General features: G+C 49.9%; 2 protein-coding genes across 6 annotated transcripts in view; one reads left to right on the top strand and one right to left on the bottom strand.

The window, feature by feature from the left end:
- The window catches only part of LOC130881091 (endogenous retrovirus group K member 5 Gag polyprotein-like), a 37,729-nt gene extending 17,247 nt beyond the window's left edge, over positions 1-20,482 (bottom strand). For all 3 annotated transcript variants that reach the window (XM_057780322.1, XM_057780323.1, XM_057780326.1), the window contains exon 1: positions 20,280-20,482. The gene's annotated coding sequence lies outside the window, so the exon portion shown is untranslated. The remainder of the gene's footprint in view (positions 1-20,279) is intronic.
- Positions 16-14,570, top strand: Tgif2 (TGFB induced factor homeobox 2). 3 transcript variants are annotated; one of them, XM_057780328.1, is made up of 3 exons: positions 16-72; positions 4,153-4,378; positions 12,072-14,570. In XM_057780328.1, the coding sequence occupies exons 2-3, from the start codon at positions 4,187-4,189 to the stop codon at positions 12,591-12,593; spliced, it is 714 nt and encodes a 237-aa protein (XP_057636311.1). In that variant the 5' UTR covers positions 16-72; positions 4,153-4,186; the 3' UTR covers positions 12,594-14,570. The 3 variants fall into 3 exon arrangements, with proteins under 3 accessions (XP_057636311.1, XP_057636310.1, XP_057636312.1); XM_057780327.1 differs by lacking the exon at positions 16-72 and adding an exon at positions 263-411; XM_057780329.1 differs by lacking the exon at positions 16-72 and adding an exon at positions 1,191-1,239.
- Positions 20,483-20,587: the final 105 nt, after the last annotated feature.

The raw sequence follows: 20,587 nt of genomic DNA, 5'->3' as shown, positions 1-20,587 counted from the left end.
GCCCCCGAGCTGACTCCTGGAGTCCGGGTCCCACCGCTCCGCCCCCGGCCCGGGCCATGTGGCATTCCTAAGGTGGGTGGGCGCAGGAAGGAGGTGCCGCGGGTCCGCCCCCTCCGGCGCGTGGGAGGGGCAAAGCCCCCCGGCTCCGCGAACCCGCCCCCGGGGGTGGGCGTAGCTGGCCACGCTCCGCGCAAAGTTTGTTTCTGCCTCGGGGCGGTGGGGGAGGGTGCGGCGGGCGCGGTGGGAGGAGAGGGGATCTGACGTCAGGTCGCGAGGTGCTTTCCAGCCGCGAGCTGTCAGGCGGGTGTCAGACCCGGCAGGTACGCGGCGCGCTCCCCCGGCGCCCCCCGCCCCGGCCGGGCCGTCCAGCACCCCATCGCGGCCGCGTGGGCCGGAAAGTCGCCGGGGAAGGTGAGTGCGGGGCGCTGGAGGGCTGGGGACGAGGCCGGGGGCGCGCGGACAACTTGGAAAGTTTCTTGGGGCGGCGGGGCGGGGGAGGGGGCGTCGTCCCGGCGCGTGCGACAGTGGGTGTGTGAGCCCGGGGGTGTGTGTGAGTCCCGACCGCTGAGCTCTGGCGCGGGATGTCCGGGGGAGTGGGTTCATTCGGGATCCTTTGGGGGAGTCGGCTCCCAAAGATCCCATCCTGGGAGAGAGCGGCCGGTGCCACGCAGCGGGGTGAGCGCGCGGGGAGCGGGTTTGTTTGGTTTCAAAAGTGCACGTTGCTAACCGCCGGCTGCCCCCCCCCCCCTCGGCGGCCGAGCTGGACCGGGGGCCGCCGAGTGACAGCTGGAGGTGGGGGCCGCGGGCGGGGCCCCAACGAGGAGGGCTGGGGAGCCCGCGCGAGTTCCCCTTTCCTTTGGAACAAAGGAAAGTCTGTCTCCGAGGCATCTGTCACTCCCGGGCGGGCCAAGACTGTGGGGCGCGTGGGGCTGGCGACGCGAAGAAAGTTTGTGCGCGCCGGGACCCCGGGGCCAGGCGAGGGGCAGTCGAGCCTTCTGCGGGGGCTGTGCGCGTCCCCGGTGCAGGGGGGCGGCCAACATGGAGTCTGGGCGCAGAGCTGGGGGGGGCGGCGCGGAGGTTGGAGCCCAGCCCCCTCTCTTCCCCTCCCCCTCCGGGCCGAGTTCGGAGCACAAAGCCGAGCGCGCACGCTCCGACGGCCCCGCGCCCCAAGAGTCAGCCTGCGCGGAGTACCGGGGAAGGGGTTGGGAACCAAACTTTTTCCTGCCCCAGAATGGACACGTGAGTGTTTTTTCTTGCAGAGTTCCCCCGGGCCAGGTGGCGGGCCGGCAGAGGAGCTGTTGCATGCTTCGTGAATCTGGAGGGGGGGGAGTTAGGGATGAGGGTGCCTTGAGCGCGGGCCGATTCGGTGGCGCCCCATGAGCCATGTGCTCCGCTGCGCCTGGGCCGCGGGGGAGGTTGCGCGCTTTGTGTGAACTGCTGAGAACTCCAACCTCAGTGTGCGGCCTGGGGGAGAGAATCTGGAGCTGGGAGAGTTGTCAGAAAGTTCCTGTGGGAGTGGCTGCAGCAGATGGTGTGGTGGGAGTATGTAGGAGATTGCTAGGGGTGCAGGGTCCAAGAGGTGCAGCCAATAACCCAGTTAGGGTGAAAGTTGATGGATGGCTAGTATGATGACGTGCGTGCTCCTTGGTCGGAGAGATCGTGGGTGGGCAGGTCACTTGGAGTTCGTGGGTGGGCGGGTACAGGAGTTAGGCTAGTCTTAAGAGTCGTTGTAGTCGTTGTCCTAGGTATGGAGTGAAAATTGTGTGCGTTCGTAAAACTTGGGGAGCTTGTGGGGTGTGAGCAGTGCGTCGGGTCGGTTATTTGAGCACTGTTAAACTTGCACGGCTAAAATCGAGGCATTACTGGGATGTGTTTGTATGGGAAGCCTGCAGGCGAGCTTGGGGTGCAGGATCCAGAGGTGGAAAAGTTCCCTCTGAGGGGTCCTCCTCTGGCCTCACACTGGGAACTCTGAAGACTGGATTCTTGGCTGGCAGCCAGGGTGGAATTTGTAAAGATGACCTTCAGTAAACTTCACAACTGCCAGGGCTGCATCCCCGAACTACTGTCCCAGCTGTCCTCGTGACTGAAATGCAATGTCTGCTCTCAAAAAGCAGACCATTTGTGATACTTTGAGAAACAGTACCTCTGAGCAGTGCCCGGTTGGCCTCCAGGTGGCCTGGCTGAAGGTAGACCCTTCCCTCGAAAGTCTGGCTTAGCCAGCCCAGAGATCTGGGCTCAGGCCCAAGTCGAGGAAACAAAACCTGAGCTATGCCAGACTCTGTTGGCTAGGCCTGCTGGGGAGCTGTTAAAAGGCAGAGAAGGGAGGAGCCTTGAGATTCTGGCACAGCCCTGGCCTAGAACTTGTGCTTTTAAAATGTAAATTTCTTTTGCTTTTGTGAACAGGAACTTTGGTGGAGGAGCAGCTGATGTGAGCTATCTAGGCAGAAAACTTCCTTCGTTGAACAGGGAAGGAAGGAGGGCTTCAGATTCAGAGAAAGGAGGACACTTAACTAGGATCACACAGCACAGCGGAAGCTAAAGCAGGCACCAGAGCCACACCTCATTGCTCTGGATCTGAGACCCGACCCCCGGAGAGGGTTTAAGAACCAATCATAGGAATGACTCACTACTCCCTGCACTCCTCAGTAGCTGGCCGCAGGACCATTGTGAACAGTTTCCAGGCCTGCCTCTAGGCCTTGGAAGGAAACTCCCCGATACTAAATACTACTTTATAATTTTTTTAAGTATTTTCAGGTTTAATCTTTCTAAACTTTGTGTGTCTGAGTGTTCTGCTGCACATACGCATGTGTACCTCAGAGGTCAGAAGAGGACACCTCACCCCTGGAAGTGGATTTATGGATGATTGTGAGCTACTGTGTGGGTGTGGGGAAGGCACAGCCCCAGAAAGTCACTTTTAAATGAGAGCAAGCTGGGGGGGTGGGGCGGAGCGCTGAAGAAATGACTCGGTGGTTTAAGAGCACTTGTTCTTGCAGAGAACCTGGCTTCAGTTCCCAGCACAGACACAGGCTCACAACCATTTGTAACTCCAATTCCAGAGGATCCTCCTCCCTCTCCTGGCCTCCCAGAGTACTGCATCTGTGGTGCCCAGGCATATACTAGGCAGAACATCTATATGCATTAAAGAAAAGAAATAAAACCTTGGGAGGAAGAAAGAATAGAGTAAGAAGATAATAGAAGAGTACTTTGATCAAAGAATATTATAGTATATAAAATTCTAAAATAAATAAAAACAAAGGCTAATGCCTTTCTGTCCCCCCAGCCCTAATTAACTGCTAATCTGGCCATGTTGTAGCAAGCACCGAAGTGTACTCTCTCTTTTCTAATTTAGTTGTTTTATATGTATGAGTGTTTTGTCTACTCATGGGTGCCCACAGAGGTAACAAGAAGGCATTGAATCCCCTGGAACTGGAGTTACAGATGGTTGTGAGCTACCATTTGCATGCTGGGAACTGAAGCAGGTCCTCTGGAGGAGTAGCCAGAACTCTTAACTGCTGAGCTATTTCTCCAGTCCCACTGTACTCCTTCTTATGACCAAATAATTCATTTGTCCCGCCATCTGTTGAAAGTCTTGATAGTTTCCACCTTTTGGCCGCTGTGAACATTTGTGCACAGGCGTCTGCATGGCCCCATGTATGTGTTTGAATTCTGGGTCATGTGGTAACTCATGGTGCCTTTGACAGCTTTCTTAATGTGCTCCCTCATGTATAAAATGGTAAGCTTCTCCTGTCCAGGGGCACAAGAGGTAATAGTAAGTTTCCAGGACAGCCTGGAAAGCAGAATTCAAACTGGGCATTGACAGTGGGGGGCAGAGACAGGATCATGATTTCAAGACCTGCCTGGCCTTTTAGTGAGACCCTGTCTCAGTGGAACTGCAGTGGAAAGCTGTAGTCCTTTGGAGCCCTGTTCTGTTTTAAAGGAGGCGCCACACGCTTGAGTAGTCCCCTTCTCTGTTCCATGAACTGGCATTTAGTGTTCGTCCTTCCTTGCTCAGCTTTGCTGAGCATCCATCCTTGCTCAGGCTATGGTAGTGTCCAAAATTTGGAACTCTGACTCCTTTTTGTGCTGGTGGATTCGTTAGGGGACAGGCTTAAGTGGTAATGTTATTCCCATCCCCTTTGTCACTTGCCCTAGGCTCCCCAGAGGTCCAGCCTAGCCCCTAGGCACCATGTCGGACAGCGACCTAGGTGAGGATGAAGGCCTTCTGTCACTGGCTGGCAAGAGGAAGCGCAGGGGGAACCTGCCCAAGGAGTCGGTAAAGATCCTCCGGGACTGGCTGTATCTGCACCGCTACAATGCCTACCCTTCAGAGCAGGAGAAGCTGAGTCTCTCTGGACAGACCAACCTCTCGGTGCTGCAGGTAAGACAGGACCATGCACTAGTCTCTAGCTCCACCCTTGCTCCCCTGCGCAGGAAAATGAGAACACACAGTCAAGTGGGGTCACTGCAGCTGGACTTGGCTGTTGGTCTTCTGAAGGGATAAGGAATTGTTACTAGTGCCATTGCTGACCCTGAAGGTGGGTCAGCAGCTGAGATTCTATGCAGCCCACTATGCTATGACTTGATTGCAGGACAGCAGGGTTCTGCAGTGTGCTTAAAGAATGAATTGAAGGGACTGAAGAGATGACCCAGTGGTTAAGAGCACTTCCTGCTCTTCCGTGGATCCAAGTTTGATTCTGCACCGTTATCAGCCAGCTCCAACTGATGCAACGGTTTCTTGCCTCTTGAGACTCACATATTCCCATGAATAATTTTCTTTTTGTTTGTTTTGAGACAGGGTTTCTCTGTTTAATAGTCCTAGCTGTCCTGGAACTAGCTCTTGTAGACCTGGCCAGCCTCAAACTCACAGAGATCTGCCTGCCTCTGCCTCCCAAGTGCTGGGATTAAAGGTGTGTACCACCACCGCCCGGCTAATTTTGTCTTAATAATAATAATAAAAAAATCTTTTGAGGGGCTGGAGAGATGGTTCAGAGGTTAAGAGCATTGCCTGTTCTTCCAAAGGTCCTGAATTCAATTCCCAGCAACCACATGGTGGCTCACAACCATCTGTAATGGGGTCTAGTGCCCTCTTCTGGCCTGCAGGCACACACACAGACAGAATATTGTATACATAATAAATAAATATTAAAAAAAATCTTTTGAAATTGAGCTGGAGGTAGACAAGTTGGTACATACCTATGATACCAGGAAGAAGGAAGAAGAGGACCCTGATGTTTCTCCAGTGCCTGGTGGAACTGTTCGGAGGAACAGATTTTGGACTGGCTATATAAGAACCTTGTAAAGAACACACAGGCCACACTCGAGATGTTTGCACTTGAAGTAGTGTCTCTTTTTAGTGGTCCTGTTGACCCACAGAAGGCTTTGCTCTGTTTCCATAATGCTGACCTGCTCAGGACCTTACCTCCCTAGGAGATCATGCAGTGGGCCCTTGGACTGGCACCAGGGACTTGTCCCTGTTGTGTTGGCTTCCCAGTTCCTTTCCTGAGCCAGTAGCTTTCCTCTTGTCCTTTCCTCCTTTCTCCAGCACACTGGCTCCCTCCTTCCCTCATTCCACTCTGACCTTGCTACTTCCCAAGCTTCCCAACTCTTATTCCTCCTTCCTTGAAAAGGTGTGGTAAGCTGTCAGCTTGTAAAATTCAGCCTAACCTAGTGGCTAGTCCAAGTCTGTCCTGAGACTGGATTCTTTTTTTTTTTTTTTTTTAATTTATTTACTTATTTGTTTTTTTTTTATTATTTATTTATTTACGTATACAATATTTTGTCTGTGTGTATGCCTGCAGGCCAGAGGAGGGCACCAGACCTCATTACAAATGGTTGTGAGCCACCATGTGGTTGCTGGGAATTGAACTCAGGACCTCTGGAAGAGCAGTCAGTGCTCTTAACCGCCGAGCCATCTCTCCAGCCCTGAGACTGGATTCTTAAAGGGCTGGTTGGCATCCCACCCCTTCATAAGAGGACTCTGGCCCTTAGCCAGGCTGCTATTGTCTCCCTCAGCCACATTTCCTCCGCTGACAATGGGAAGAAGCTTGGAGCATTCTCAAGATTTCCAACACTGTTTGGGGTGCTTGCCTCTCCTCTCGTTCTTGTCCTCCAGGGGTTCATAGCCAGGGCACTCGGCACCATGGAACATTTCATATTTACATTCTGGGCTCCTTCGTTGGGCCCAGCTCCTATTTCTACCATACCTTAAGGAGCATCTAGTCTGTGCGGGGAGGGGGGCAGTGGGGTACAGGTTGATGATTCCTGGGACAAAGGCAGAGGAGACAGGGTAACGCAGAGATTGGGGTCTCCCAGTAGGAACCCCTGGGAAGTGGCTTTGAACTTACAGGCCCTAGAGGCACATAGGCAAAAACAAAAGGCCTGGAACTTGAGAGCAAAACTGCCTAGACAGTCCCCTGGTCCCCCTGCCTCCTGCCTTTATCCTTCAGTCACAGAACTACAGATCTGCTCATGCCACACACAGGGACCCCCCCCATCCTCATGGGATCCAGACTTCAAAGCACCCCAGCTTCCTTTTCACTTCTTCCTGGGACTGGCGCCTGGTCATGAGCATCTGGGCACATTTGTTTCCCCCTGGCAGGGCGCTTGTCTTGCGGACGCTCTGGCCTGCAGCCTGTTTTGAGTCATTGCTGACATCCTTATGCTCTTCACACCTGTCCTGTTAAACCACTTGTCAACTGTATTGGAACTGCTTCTTGTCAGGGACACTAGTTCTCAAACCTGAGGGATGTCCTTCCCCTTTTTAGGAAATTGGGCTGAGTAAGGCACTTGCCTAGCGCACCAAAGGAGCAGGGTTGCACAGCATTGCATGAAAGAGCTGTTCTTACGGTCCTGCCTCCCCTCAAGATATTAGCTTAAATCATTCTTACTATGTCCTAAGTGTGTACAAATACAAAACTGAGTTAAAAACATTCAATTTTGTTCTTATATATAGCTATAAAACTAATTTTCCTCAGTAGGTAAACAAAGAGCAATGAAATTCCCCCCAACTGCTCTGTGTATTCTGCCACCTGCCCTTGCTGTGTCTTGACATGATGCGCCTACTCATGATTAGCGTGGAGAGAAAAATCAAAACATCCTTGTAAAGACCAGTGGGTTCCCTAGGACCGCAGCATCAAGTACAGGGCAGGGATCAGCCACTGGATCCCAGTGATGGCCACCTGTTCTGGACTATACTGAGAGTTAGGGACCAGTGGAGACCATCAGGCAGTCCCTGAAGATGCCTACACTCAACCCACATTAGCCTCAGCAGTGTGCTTCTCAAGACTCAGCCTAAAGTACCTGTGTGAGAACTGTCAGCTCCTGGCTCCCTTTTTCAAAGACTTGATCCCATGCGTTCCCTTGTCGTCGCTGACAGATCGCCTTTCACTCAAAACAAAATCCTATGGCTCCTGCCAGCCTAACTCCACTTGGCTGGTTACTACAGGTCTCTCTGACCCACATTCCTTACTCTGACCAGGGAACCCCAACCTCTAAAGAAGTCAGGTGTTTCCGCAGAATTGGGGCATTCAGATGGCAGAGTCCCGAGGGGGTGGGGAGCAGAGGCCTTAGTTTTGTTGTTATGGCTCCACCCTGGGTGGTTTTGATCCTTATCTGTCAGGTCAGTAACTGTGGCTGTAGAAAATGGAATGTTCAAAGAGAAAATGTCGGAGCTCCTCAGTCACAAATCGCCGTCCGTGTCCATATTCGCTTTCAAAATGTCCTTTGCTCTTAAGGACGTTTCCAAACTGCCACTAAGCCACAATCCTTGCCCCAAAGGAAGAGAACTCAGATGCTCTCACCACTGGCCCCAACAGGTATCTGCAGCCGCCAAGCTGGTTTCTTCTCCAGGGAGCTTCCCTTTTGATTGTCTCTTTTAACTTGCCCTGGAGCTGTGCATTAGCAAGTCAATGAGTCATGTAAGTAAATGGTTTGCTGGGTTTTGCCCTGAGCAAGGCAATTGGGAGACTAAAACCCTAAAGAAGATCTCTTCTGGAGGATTTTCACTGGTCCTTTTGACAGTTAATGCTCCAGTTATTGGTTGGACTCATCCGGGCACCTGTTTACTGGACTGCCTGGAGGGTCCCAGCTTCACCACCACCTGGTCTGCACGGGAGGTCTCTGTATGCTGAAGGCAGCCAGGCAGGCTCCGCTCTACTAGGCCCTCCCTTCATTTCAGTCTCTCCTGCGTAGCAGGCCTCCTGGTAATGCCCTGGGGTAACAGAGGAGCCTATGTAAGCCGGATGGAAGGAGTGGCCTGACCCCCAGTACAGGCAGACACTGTATTTATGTACTGTCCTCACCAAGCTGGGGCTTCCACAGGCAACATGTCGCCTGTTCCCAATACCCTTCGATGTATTTTTTTGAGCTTCTATGTGACATTTTTTACTTGAATAAAAGAACTGTCAGCACTCACAAGAACAGGTTACACCAGGGGAGAAACTGATGTTCCTAAGCCTGGATAACAGCTCTCTGAGGCCCTTGTTTTAAAACATGTATTGTCAGATGGAGGTGGTGGCTCACATCTGTGATCTCCAGGAGGACTGCCACGAGTTCAGGGTAGCCTGAGCTATAGAGACTCTGCGGGGAAAAATGGACCTAGCAAGTTCTATGGGCTACATAGTGAGACGTGAGACCCATCTTTAAAGAGGTAGGTAGGTAGGTAGAGACAACAAAAACAGCTTGTCAACTCCACCTCGTTCTCCCTGCCCCAAATCCATAAGTCAGATAGGAAATAGCTATTCTAACAGATTTTTTTTTTTTTAATTTCTCCAAGGAGTAGGTGTGTAGCTCAGTGGTAGGGCACTTAACTGATATGCATGCGGCCCTGGGTTCAATCCCCAGTACTGGGGTGGGGGATGGTGGAGGAAATCTATGATGAAGGGTTGAGCGTGTAGAGCTTGGCCAACAATCACAAAGTACTGCCATGAGTCCCCCGCAGATGTGCAGTTCTATGGGACAGGAAGGCAAAGCAATAGTCTACCATACATCTGTGCATCGGGGTGCTGGGGGGGGGGGTGTCCTGGGACTGTGTGCCCGCCCACACGGCTGCTGATTGGTGCCTAGAAAGCCTTCCTACTTTGACAAAGATCCCTTAGCCTTGTCTCTCTGATGACTAATATTGATTTTAATTAAGGAAGGGTTTGTTTTTATTGCTCATAGTTGCAGGGGCCTGGTTCCTGATCACTTGCTCTTTGTTTCTAGGTTAGTTAGGAAGCGGTGGCATTACAGTGGGGGGGGGGACGTTTCATGGCCAAGAGGAAGTAAGAGGGATCTCTTGGGTTTATATACTATTCCTTCCTGTTTCTGGGCCATTCACCTATTTGTTTACTACCATTGCACAACCGGCAGGGGACACAAGTGTTCTACGGCAGCCCCAGCATGCACCAATGACTGCCTGACACACAGTAGGCAAACAAATATGAAAAGAAGCCCTGGCTGGGCGATGGTGGTGCACGCCTTTAATCCCAGCACTCGGGAGGCAGAGGCAGGCGGATCTCTGTGAGTTCGAGACCAACCTGGTCTACAAGAGCTAGTTCCAGGACAGGCTCCAAAACCACAGAGAAACCCTGTCTCAAAAAAACAAAAAAAAAGAAGCCCTGAAAAAGAGCAGGGAAAGGAGGGGGCTCTAACCCAGCTATTCTAGGCCCTACAGCAGCTGGGCTCTGGGTCCTGAGACAGATGTGGAGAGACGCTTTTCTGCCCAGTGGGATCATGGTTCCTGCCTCACTGAGCTTTAAATCTGCTCATCAGGGAAACTGGAGACAGCCCAACCCATTTCATGGTTAGAAGGAAATCCTATGCATTGTGCTGAGTGAGTGGCGGCTGTTGGAGAACTCTGCCTTGGAGACATGGAGCCTGCACCTCTGTTCACCAGTAGGCGAGAAAGCATCCCAGAAAAAAGGGACTGTGTTATGTAGAAGGGATAGAGTTGTTTGGAAGTTTGGTTTGGTTTGGTTGTCACAGCTTATCTGTGCAGCCCTGGCTGTCCTGGAGCTCAGATCCGCTGCCTTTGTCTCCAGAGTGCTGGGACTAAAGGCTGGCTTGTGTGTTTTGTTGTTTTGTTTTGAATGAGCAGGGCCCAAAAAGCTGTTTCACATGCTCACAGCAGAAGAGTAGGAGGGAATGGTTTGGAGATGGGGCAGGAGGGCTTTAGTGCCTGGCTCAGGAATCTGGACCCAGGCTGGTGGCAGTGGGAGACAAACAGCTTCTTTCTAGCTGGGATTGCCAGCCATTGCCCTTTGCAGAATATTACACCAGCCAAGAGGTCAGAAAGAGAACTGTGAAGCTAGGGGTGTTTTGTTGTTGTTTCTCGAGACAAGGTTTCTCTGTGTAGCTCTGGTTGTCCTGGAACTTGCTCTGTAGATCAGGTTGGCCTTGAACTCAAAGAGACCCACCTGTCCTGAGTGCTGGGATTAAAGGCATGTGCCACCAGCAGCCAGCAGAAATTGGGGGTATTAAAGAGTCTTAGGCTGGGGATTAGCTCAGTGATATATCACTTGCCTAACATGAGCAAGACAGGGCAGTCTACAGGCACCTTGAGCTTTGTAGCATGTCACACCATACCACGAGGGGTAGCAAGCCTCATGGTCCTGGTGTTGCTTGGAAACAATCCTTCCTCTCCCTGACAGCCCCCCTGGTATCCCTGTGTCCCTCTGATCTACAGCGGCTCTATAGGCTGAGGAGTAAGTCACTCTTAGCATCATTCTTGCTATACCCGCCTACATCTGACCTGGAAGCCAGTTTCTAAAGGGATCAAACCTTTTCTTCCTTCACCTCCCCTAATGTAATCTGAACTACCATCCCGTCTCCGCTTCCAGCCTGTTCTCTACATAATAATAGGTCACTCCTTTGCTTAAACCCTTCTGTGGGGCTGGTAAGGTGACCTGAGGGTCAGTAAGATGGTCCAGTGCACAAAGCCTGGTGACCTGAAGTTCAATGTCTAGGGCCCACAAGATGGAAAGAGAGAACCAGCTCCCACAAACTGTCCTCTGAACTCTACAGGTAGATGATGCACACACTCAAGTGCGAGTGTGCATGCACACACACACATTGATTTAAAAAACAAAACTCAAGCAGGATGGTTACACACCTTTAATCCCAGCACTTGGAAGACAGAGGTAGGTAGAGCTCTTGAGTTCAAGGCTAGCCTGGTCTATAGAGTGTGTTCCAGAACAGTTACAAAGTGAAACCCTGCCTCAAAAGTAAATAAATAAAAAACAACTCACGGCTCCCTTTGTCCATAGAAAGACTAAATCCTCACGCTAAGAGGTGACCTCCAGTAACCACACTGAGCCCAGCCACACACGCCGCCGTCAGCAGTGTGTTCATAAAGTACTGCACTGCTCCTACTCCCAACCCATCTCCCCTTTCAACGCTTGCCTTCCAGATTTCCTATTTATTTTGAAATAGAGTCTCATTATTTAGCCTTGGCTTTCGTGGAACTTTTATCTAAACAAGACTGGCCTTGAACTCCCAGAGATCCGCCCCCCCTTGTGCCTCCTAAATTCTGAGATGAAAGGTGTGTCCGGTCACACCCATCTGCCTTTTAGATTTCAGCTGAAGAGCCACTTCCTCAAAGGCTGTTTCAAGTCCACACCACCATTAGCTCCCTCAACACCACTGCCCCATGCCTCCACTGGCCAGCATCTTGTCTATTGTTTGCTGCTGTGTCTTGGTGTCTGGAATAGTGAGCGCTTTAGAGCTGTGTTGCAGGATATTTGATTGTGTTGTGACATCCCAAGATTGTGTTAACAAAGTTAACTTTGAATCGGGGCGGAGCCAGCAACTCATTAACAAGAGTTAGTGATGGAGAATATGGAGGACCTAGGATTGGAGAGTGGCATAGGGAGAGACTTGGAGATCCTGGGCTTTTTATTGAGCCCCTTTTTGGTCTGGGAAGTGCAGAGAGATCAGCAGGTCACTCTTTCTTGACTTCTTTGATCTAGCAGGTTTTCGCTCCAATACCTGAAATATCTGACTCCGGAGTCTTTACTGGTAATAGAATTTAGATTAAACACTACATAGCTGTTTTGAATGGAGCTAACTGATGAGTCTCTTAACACTTGTTTTAGATATGTAACTGGTTCATCAATGCCCGGCGTCGCCTTCTCCCAGACATGCTTCGGAAGGATGGCAAAGACCCCAATCAGTTCACCATTTCCCGCCGTGGGGGTAAGACCTCTGATGTGGCTCTCCCCAGGGGCAGCAGCCCCTCCCTGCTGGCTGTGTCTGTACCAGCTCCCACCAACGTGCTCTCCTTGTCTGTCTGCTCCGTGCCGCTCCACTCAGGCCAAGGTGAAAAGCCAGCAGCCCCCTACCCACAAGTGGAGCTGGAATCCCCTAAGGCTCTGGTGACCCCTGGGAGCACGCTCACCCTGCTGACTAGAGCTGAGGCTGGAAGCCCCACAGGTGGACTCTTCAATACGCCGCCACCCACACCCCCAGAGCAGGACAAGGAAGACTTCAGCAGCTTCCAGTTGCTAGTGGAGGTGGCGCTGCAGAGGGCTGCTGAAATGGAGCTTCAGAAGCAGCAGGGTCCGGCACCCCCATTACTACATGCTCCCCTTCCTCTAGTCTCAGAAAATGCCAAGTAGGCACCTGCTACCAGGCGGCTTGAGGCTCAAGACAGCTGTCCCAGGTTCCTGGTTCACTTCCCCTTCATACAGAGGGCTATCTACGGATCACTGCCAAGCATCGGGATCATCTGTCCAGAGGTCCTCAGCAGAGAGACAGCAGCTGGTGTCTCTGCACTGTTACGGGGCCTGTGCTCTGCTGACTGCATTCCTTCAAGCTTCCTATCGGAGGAGACCAAGGCACCAGAGCCAGGCGTGGTGTTGCTGCTGCTTCTCCAGAGAGCCCTGGGACACCTGCACTCTGGCCCGCTTTCCTAGGCAGGCTCAGGAAACCTGCCAAGTTCAGACTTGAGCTGGGTCCAAGCTGCCCCTAGGCTGTGCCTCTTTTGGTCAAGCCAGGTGTGCGTGCACATTCCAGCTTACTCGAAAGAAAAGGCCCAGCAGATGTCACAGAACCGACTTCAGTTGAATGTTTAGATTTTTGCTGAATTGTTTCTTTTCTTTTTGCTGTGCTCTGTTGATGGCAGTAGGTAGCCCGGAAGCACAGGTGTGGGGAGAGAGCACCTTACGCGATGGAGCTTTATAGACGGGTGATCTGCCGCTGCACCGGGGTGATTGTATAAGGGACCAGAGAATCGCTGCAGCTGTGCTGAATTCCAGCTGGAAGTGGTTGTTTGATTCTTGGTTTGGATTACTCTATTGTAAAAGACCGAAGAAAAATACCTACAGGTGTTGGATTATCTACACCAGGCACAGAAGGGGATAAAGCCGCAGCCAAATCCAGCTGAACCAGATAGCCATTTAGACACAGCAGAGACGGATGATAAAACCCAGAGACATATTTGTTTTTATTGTATTTTGGGGTGGTTAAGCTAGACTGAAACAGCTTTTGTTTTCTCTCTCTCTTTTGGGTATCGTCTCCTCCCTTCCCCTTATTTTTTTGTAGCCTGTTTGGAGTCATTCAGGAGTTTGGCCAGATGTCGAAAGCACCAGCATCTCCTGCTTTGGGAAAAGTGAGCCATCTGCTGGTCAGGAGGCCCTTCAAACATGCCACTGTTCACAAAAGTAGCTGGGACCTTCATGAGGAAGGGGGCCCAGCACCTGGGAGCGGGTCTGTTTCACCTCCTTTCAAATTGGAATTGCAAGGGCCTGCCTAAATTTCCCAGGGAAACAGATCACACGTGGTTTTGTTATCTTCCCCTCCCTCCCTTTTTTACTTTGCTGTTTTGTTAGTTTTCAGCAACAGTATACCCCATCTTTATATATCTTAAGAAACACTAATCCTAGGTTTTTATTAACCAAAATATTTGTGTTCTGAATAACCAGAAGATTTGAGAAGCCCTGACTGTAATTTCCTGACGTTTACTAGGTTGTAAACACAGAGAAGGGGCTCCTGGGTGTTCACCGACTTAGAGTGCCTGTCCCAGAGAAACACCATTCTGGCCTTTCTAGGAAGCCCCCTGCCACTCATATAGGCTTCCCTACCTCTCCTGAGTGGCTTAGCTCCGTCCCTTGCTGTGCAAGTGGGAACTGAGAGATTTGCTCTCTGTAGGTGATTGCTTTCCTAGGCTGGATCTCTTGCCTCCCTCCAAGAGATCCGGCATCCTCACCCCCTCAAGGCACTGCTGGGGAAGGGTGAACATGGCAGCTTTGTAGAATTTGCTGTTTGCCCACTTGTACCCCACTGTCCGTGAGCCTAGATCCCGTGATTGCTGCAGAAGGCCTACAGTAGGGGTGATACTGGGATGAGCGGGAGTTTTCTCCCCCACAGTGCACTGAGCAGGGGAGGGGGGAGGGAGCCATGCTGCTGACATATTCTGGCATTCCCCCCTCCTGGAATAAAATGGGGCATCTGAGGGGTGGGGCAGTCTCTGCTTAGGTTGCTTATAAAGATAAATCTGGAGAAGCATGGTTGTCCCATTGAACAATATTTGAGCAAAAAACTACTGTAAATAACTGGTTTTTGTCTTTTGTCAAATAAAGTTGTTTGTTTTTATTTTTAAAGTCAAACTGAATTCTTTTTAATTATTTTTATTTTATGAACATTGGTGTTTTGCTTGCATCTTATATCTGTGTGAAGAGTTGGATGCCCTGAACAGGAGTTATAGTTGTGAGCTGCCTTGTGGATGCAGGGGAATTGTACCCAGGCCCTCTGCAAGTGCAGCCAGCGCTCTTGACCACTGAGCCATTTCTCCAGCCCCAAACTGAATTCTTGATTGGACCCACTGTGCTTTTGAGACAGAGCAGTCACTAAGGTTTTTGTTGTTTTTTTCGAGACAGGGTTTCTCTGTGTGTAGCCCTTGCTATCCTAGAACTTGTTCTGTAGACCAGGCTGGCCTCAAACTCAGAGATCCACCTTGCCTCTGCCTCCGACCAACCACTACTACGTCTTTACTCTGCCTCGTATACTCTTCCTTTGACCACCTAGGTTTGTGCATTTCCTTCTGATCACAGGTAAACACTGGGTTTGCTAAGTGACGAGTGGACTTGGGAGCTGGCGGATTTGTTCCCGAGTGAGGAAAAGCATATTACAGTTTGATAATGCACACAAAAAAGCATGTGTAAGGTCTGACCACATCTACTTCAGCCCCAGCTGAAGTCAGGGTGACTTCCACTTCCCTCTGTGTCAGCCTGTAAGTTCTACTTGCTCCACCAGCTCTGGGTGCATTTTGCCACATCTAAATTGTAATTGTGCTGTAAAGTATGAAAGCCAGTGGTTAAGAGCATTGCCTGCTCTTCCAAAGGTCCTGAGTTCAATTCCCGGCAACCACATGGTGGCTCACAACCATCTGCAAAGAGGTCTGGTGCCCTCTTCTGGCCTTCAGACATGCATGTACACAGAATATTGTATACATAATGAATAAATATTTTTAAAAAAAAGTATGAAAGCCAACAAGAGTAATAAATGGCTCTGCTGGGTGCCTGGGCCTCTGCAGTGATTATCTTAAGTCTCTTGCTTCAGGGTCACTGAGAGATAGCCAGACCTAGTTCATGTAGTGGTGAGTGGCTAACCACTGCCAGGCATCCAGCTATCTTTAACATCAGTGTGGGCTGCGAACTTCTACAATCTAATCTACTGGCTGGTTGAGTTTTTGTTGTTTTTGTTTTAAAAAAAAAGATGTTTTAGATTTATTTCATGTGTAAGAGTGTTTTGCATGCATATGTGTGCCCCAGAGGTTAGAAGAGGGTGTTGGGTGCCCTAGAATTGTAGTTACAGGAATTGAATCTGGTTTTCCATCATCACCATGTGGGTGCTGGGAACCAAACTCAAGTCCTTGGCAAGAGTAACAAGTGTTCCTAACTGCGGGGCCATATCCCCAGCCTTGGGTTTTTGTTTGTGTGCTTTTGTTTTTATGTATTAGACTCTCCTGTGTGAACACAGTCTGGCCTTGAATTCTTGATCCTCCTGTATCCAAGGTTAAAGAACTGAACCCCAGTATTCACCAGGGCCTGTTATCACCCCCAAACTAGACACTGAGGCCCAAGAGGAAGAGGTAAACCTCAAAAGAGATTTGTTTTTGCTGGGCATAATACAATTCCAGTACTCTAGGAGTAGAGGCAGGAAGATCAGTGACTCTGAGGCTAGCCTGGGCTACATAGCAGGATGCTATGGCATCTGAAGAGTAATGTTCCTGTGTTGTAGTTTGGACCTGAAATGTCCCCTGAAAACCCTTCAGTTAAAAGCTGCTGGAACCTGATGGGCTTTTGGGAAGGGGCTTTTTTTTTTCCAGATCATGAAAGCTATAATTGATTAGTTGATTTTTTTATAATTTATAATTTTATAATTTAGTGGCATAGGGGAGTAGGAACTAAGAGGCGGGGACCAAGTAGGTCCCTGGATGGGCCTGCCCTGGCAGAGTCTATACCGTGGCCCCATCCTTTTCCTGTTTTCCTTTCCCTTCCTTGCTAGAGTACAGTAAACACCTTTGCTCCCCCCTTAAACCTCTAGTCAGGCCTGAGCCAACATAAACCATCCTTTAAATTATTTCTCAAGGACATTGGCCACGGTGATGAAAATGTGACTGCTACCCTGAAGAGGAGCAGTGCTCAGAATGGGTCCAGTTCGTGAGGAGAAATAACTTCTATAAATACTTCTCAAAGAACTAAAACCAACACTGCTGGGAGCTACAGATGTAGCCCGGTTGGTAGAGTAAGCTGCCTGGCATTCATGGCGCCCTGGGCTCGATCCCCAGCACTCACTCTGGCGACATAGTCCAGGCATGGCAGCTCATAGCTGTAATCCCAGAACTCTTGTAGAGCTGACGATCAGAATTTCAGCCTGTGACTTGCCTGAGTGTGTAAAGGTGCTTGTTGCAAAGCTTAATCACCCCGGTTCAATTCCGGGGGCCTGTGAGAAAAAGACCTGACTACAAATTGTCCTTTGCTCTCATGCACCGTGGCACGTGTGCCCCCCCACATGCACACAAATAGAAGCTGAAAGTCATCTTCAGCTATATACCCAAGGTGGAGGCTACTATTTTGTTTTGTTTTGTTTTACTATTTTGTTTTTAATCTTACTATGTAGCTCAGGCTAGCCTCAAACTCCGGGTCCTTCTGCCTCAGTCTTCCAAGATACTACCTACACTAGTCTTTTACTGTGTGTTGGGAGGGAGGGTTGGGATCAAACTAGAGATTTCCCACCTGCTAGGTATATGCTCTACAAATGAGCTATAACCCAGCCTCCAATCTTAGCAGTTACAAGATAAAGGAGAAAAGGTCTTCCAGGTGGTGTTGATGAGCTTTAATCCCAGCACTTGGGAAGCAGAGGCAGGCAGATTTCTATGAGTTCAAGGCCACCCTGGTTTGTAGATTGAGTTCCAGGACAGCCAAGGCTACACAGAGAAACCCTGTCTCAAAAAAACAACAAAAAGATCTTGGGGGCTAGAGAGATGGCTTAGCAGTTAAAAGAATACTGACTGCTCTCCCAGAGTCCGGGGTTCACTTCCCAGCACCCACATGGTAGCTCACACACACCTGCTTGTAACTCCAGTTCCAGGGGACCCGACACCCTCACACAGGCATACATGCAGACAAAACACTAATGCACATAAAATAAGAATAAATTTAAAAAAGTAAATAAAACTGGGCAGTGGTGGGAAATGCCTTTAATCCAAGTGCTCAGGAGGTGGGGACAGGAGGATCTTAAGTTCAAGGCCAGCCTGGTCTCCAGAGTGAGTTCTAGGACAGCCAAGGCTACTCAGACTCTGTCTCAAGAAAACAAATGGATGGATGGACGGATGGATAGACAGATATAGACAGACAGATGATAAATGGATCCTCCCTGAACTGTCTGACTCTTAGCCCTCAGCAGTCTATAATGACCTGAAGGCCACCTTCCTGGAATTGTCACTTAAATCACTACCCTCTCACTCTTGGGCTCCACATCATAGATTGAGCCAAAACTACGCAATACACAGCTACACCTGGACTTCCCTGTCTTCATCACTACATAGCATGGGCAGTCACTTTCCCCATAGTACGCCAGGGTTCTGTGATCTGTCAGTGTATCTGAGGCCAGCTGAGCTTACCTTCCTCTCCAACCTCAATGTAAGCCGTCAGGGACACATGCATTCAGTGGAAAGGAAACAGTCACGGTTGAGACCATATGTTTGACATGCTAAAAACCCCACACCTTACAAAGACAAATTGTGCTCTTTCCAAATCTGTCTCCCATCCCCAAACCTGATTTCATCAGGTTCTTTCCCATCTTAGACCACCCAAGATGTTTATTTTAACCAGATGGATGCCCTGGGATTCAGCGAGATCCCTCACTTCCAAAGATAAGAAAGCCTAGAGAGAATTCAGAAAGGGAACCAGTCGGTCTCACACATGACTCACATACCTTCTAGGCTAGGGCTTACCATGGCTGCCAGCTAGGCTTTGTCCAAAAACCTGAAGCACAGATCAGGTTTCCAGCACCTTACTTAACCTCTAATTTGCTGGTCACCTTGAGCTACACAGCAGATCCTTCCGACCACAAACCTTCAAAAATGTCCCAGATTCTTATGTAAAATTCTTATGTAAAAATAAAATCTGTTAAATCTAAGAATTAAAATTGAACTTCACAGTCTATAACACAAAGAGTTGGTGGTTTTTTTTTTTTTTCCCTCTTGTAAAAGCTATTTGCAGGAGTTTAGGGTTGGGTGTGGTGGTATAATCCTTTAATACTTACACTGAGGATGTGCAGGCAGGAGGATCAAGCGTTCAAGGCTAGCCTCAACTATAGTGAATTTGAAGTATGGACTACATGAAACTTTGTCTCACTAAATAAATAAATAAATTCTCCTAAACATGTAGATCAGGCTGGCCTTGAACTCACAAAGATCCACCTGCCTCTGCCTCACAAGTACTGGAATTAAAGGCATATGCCACATTAAAAAAACAAACAAACAAAAAACCCCAGCTGAATCTCACTCTAGCTTAGGCTGGTCTTGAACTCCTGCTCTTCATGCCACCACCTTCCAAATGCTATGATTACTCCAACTTTGAGCAATCCACATGGACACATCTGCACATGCATACACACACACACAAACATACACATAAATAAATAAAAAGCTTGGGGGCGGGTAATGAAACAGTCTCATTATGTAGTCCTAGCTGCCTCAGAACTCACTCTGTAGTCCAGGCTAGCCTTGAAGTCACAGAGATAAACCTGCTTCTGTCATCTGAGTGCTGGGATTAAAGGCATGGACCAACACACATGGCAAAATAAACTTTTAAGAGTATACATAGGTTGGGCATGGTGAGGCATGCTTTTAATCTCAGTTCCCTGGGGAGTCAGAGGCAGGTGGATCTCTGTAAATTTCAGGCTAGCCTCGTCTGCTATGGGCTACATAGTGAAAGCCTATCTATAACACACACACACACACACACACACACACACACACACAGGGAAAGGGGATTGGAGAGATGGCACAGTGCTTAAAAACTCTGGCTGCTCTTCTGAGGTTCAATTCCCAGCACCCACGTGACCGCCCACCACCGTCTGTAACCCAGTTCTAGGAGATATGTCACCCTCTTCTCGACGCCGGGTACACAAAGTGGTGTGCATAGACATACAATGCAGGCAAAGCACCCATGCCATGGAATGAAATAAATTATAAAAACAAAGCAAGTGAGAAAATCATGGGTTTAGAGTCAGATAGACCCAGAGACGACCCAATGAATCCAGGCTACTTTGCTGCATAAGAGTGATGTTCCTTGATCTACCGGCTTAGTAGTAACACACGGGGGGGTGGGGGGGGGGTTTGTTCATTTAGGACAGAATCTCTCAACTGTATGCTAGGCTAGCTGTGACATAGGATCTTGCAGGGTAGCCAGGCCAGCCTAAAGCTCCTGCCTGGGCTGCCACGGCATGGGATACCCCAGAATGTGTACCTCTGTACAAGTTCGCAGGGGGTGCAGCTGCTACCGGCCGCCCAAAACATACTCTGGGAAACAGCAACAACACACAGCGAGGGCGCAATACATATCCTGACAGCTACTCCACCTACTACTTTTCTACGTCCCCTGCCGACGTTCTCTGTTGGTTCCAACTTGACTTATCCTTTGAAAAGCATTTTTTTTTTTTCTTCTCTTGGGATCTTAGCCTCACGTTTGTCAGAAGAGCATGCTGGGCAAGCTGAGTTGATAAGTTATACAATTTTTCCCCCTTTTGAGACAGGCCCTGCTATATAGCCCAGGTTGACGTGGCCTGGGACTCACCATTCTCCAGATGGTAGATAGACTCGAGCCATCGCCAGGCGAGGTAATTTTATTTTTTTCCATAGTCATGACGGTGGATGAGTTACCATGGCGAACAAAGTCTTGAGTAAGTTGTAGGTTTAGGGCAGAACGCACAGTCGCTAACTCCAGCGGGGCAGCGTAAGGCTCCAGGGGACCAAGGACCTGGCTCTGAAGGCACGCAAGTAGCAAGGCCCCTTCTACTGGTCGCTCAAGGGGACGAGCCGCGACTCACTCGGCAACGTCAACCTCGGCTTTCCTCAGTCTCCACAGCGCCGCCTCGAGGTCAG

Source organism: Chionomys nivalis, chromosome 9 (genome assembly GCF_950005125.1).
Source record: "Chionomys nivalis chromosome 9, mChiNiv1.1, whole genome shotgun sequence".
In the NCBI taxonomy this organism is placed as follows: domain Eukaryota; kingdom Metazoa; phylum Chordata; class Mammalia; order Rodentia; family Cricetidae; genus Chionomys; species Chionomys nivalis.
The sequence above is the reverse complement of the archived record's forward strand: the minus strand, read 5'-3'. Positions and strand labels throughout refer to the sequence as shown.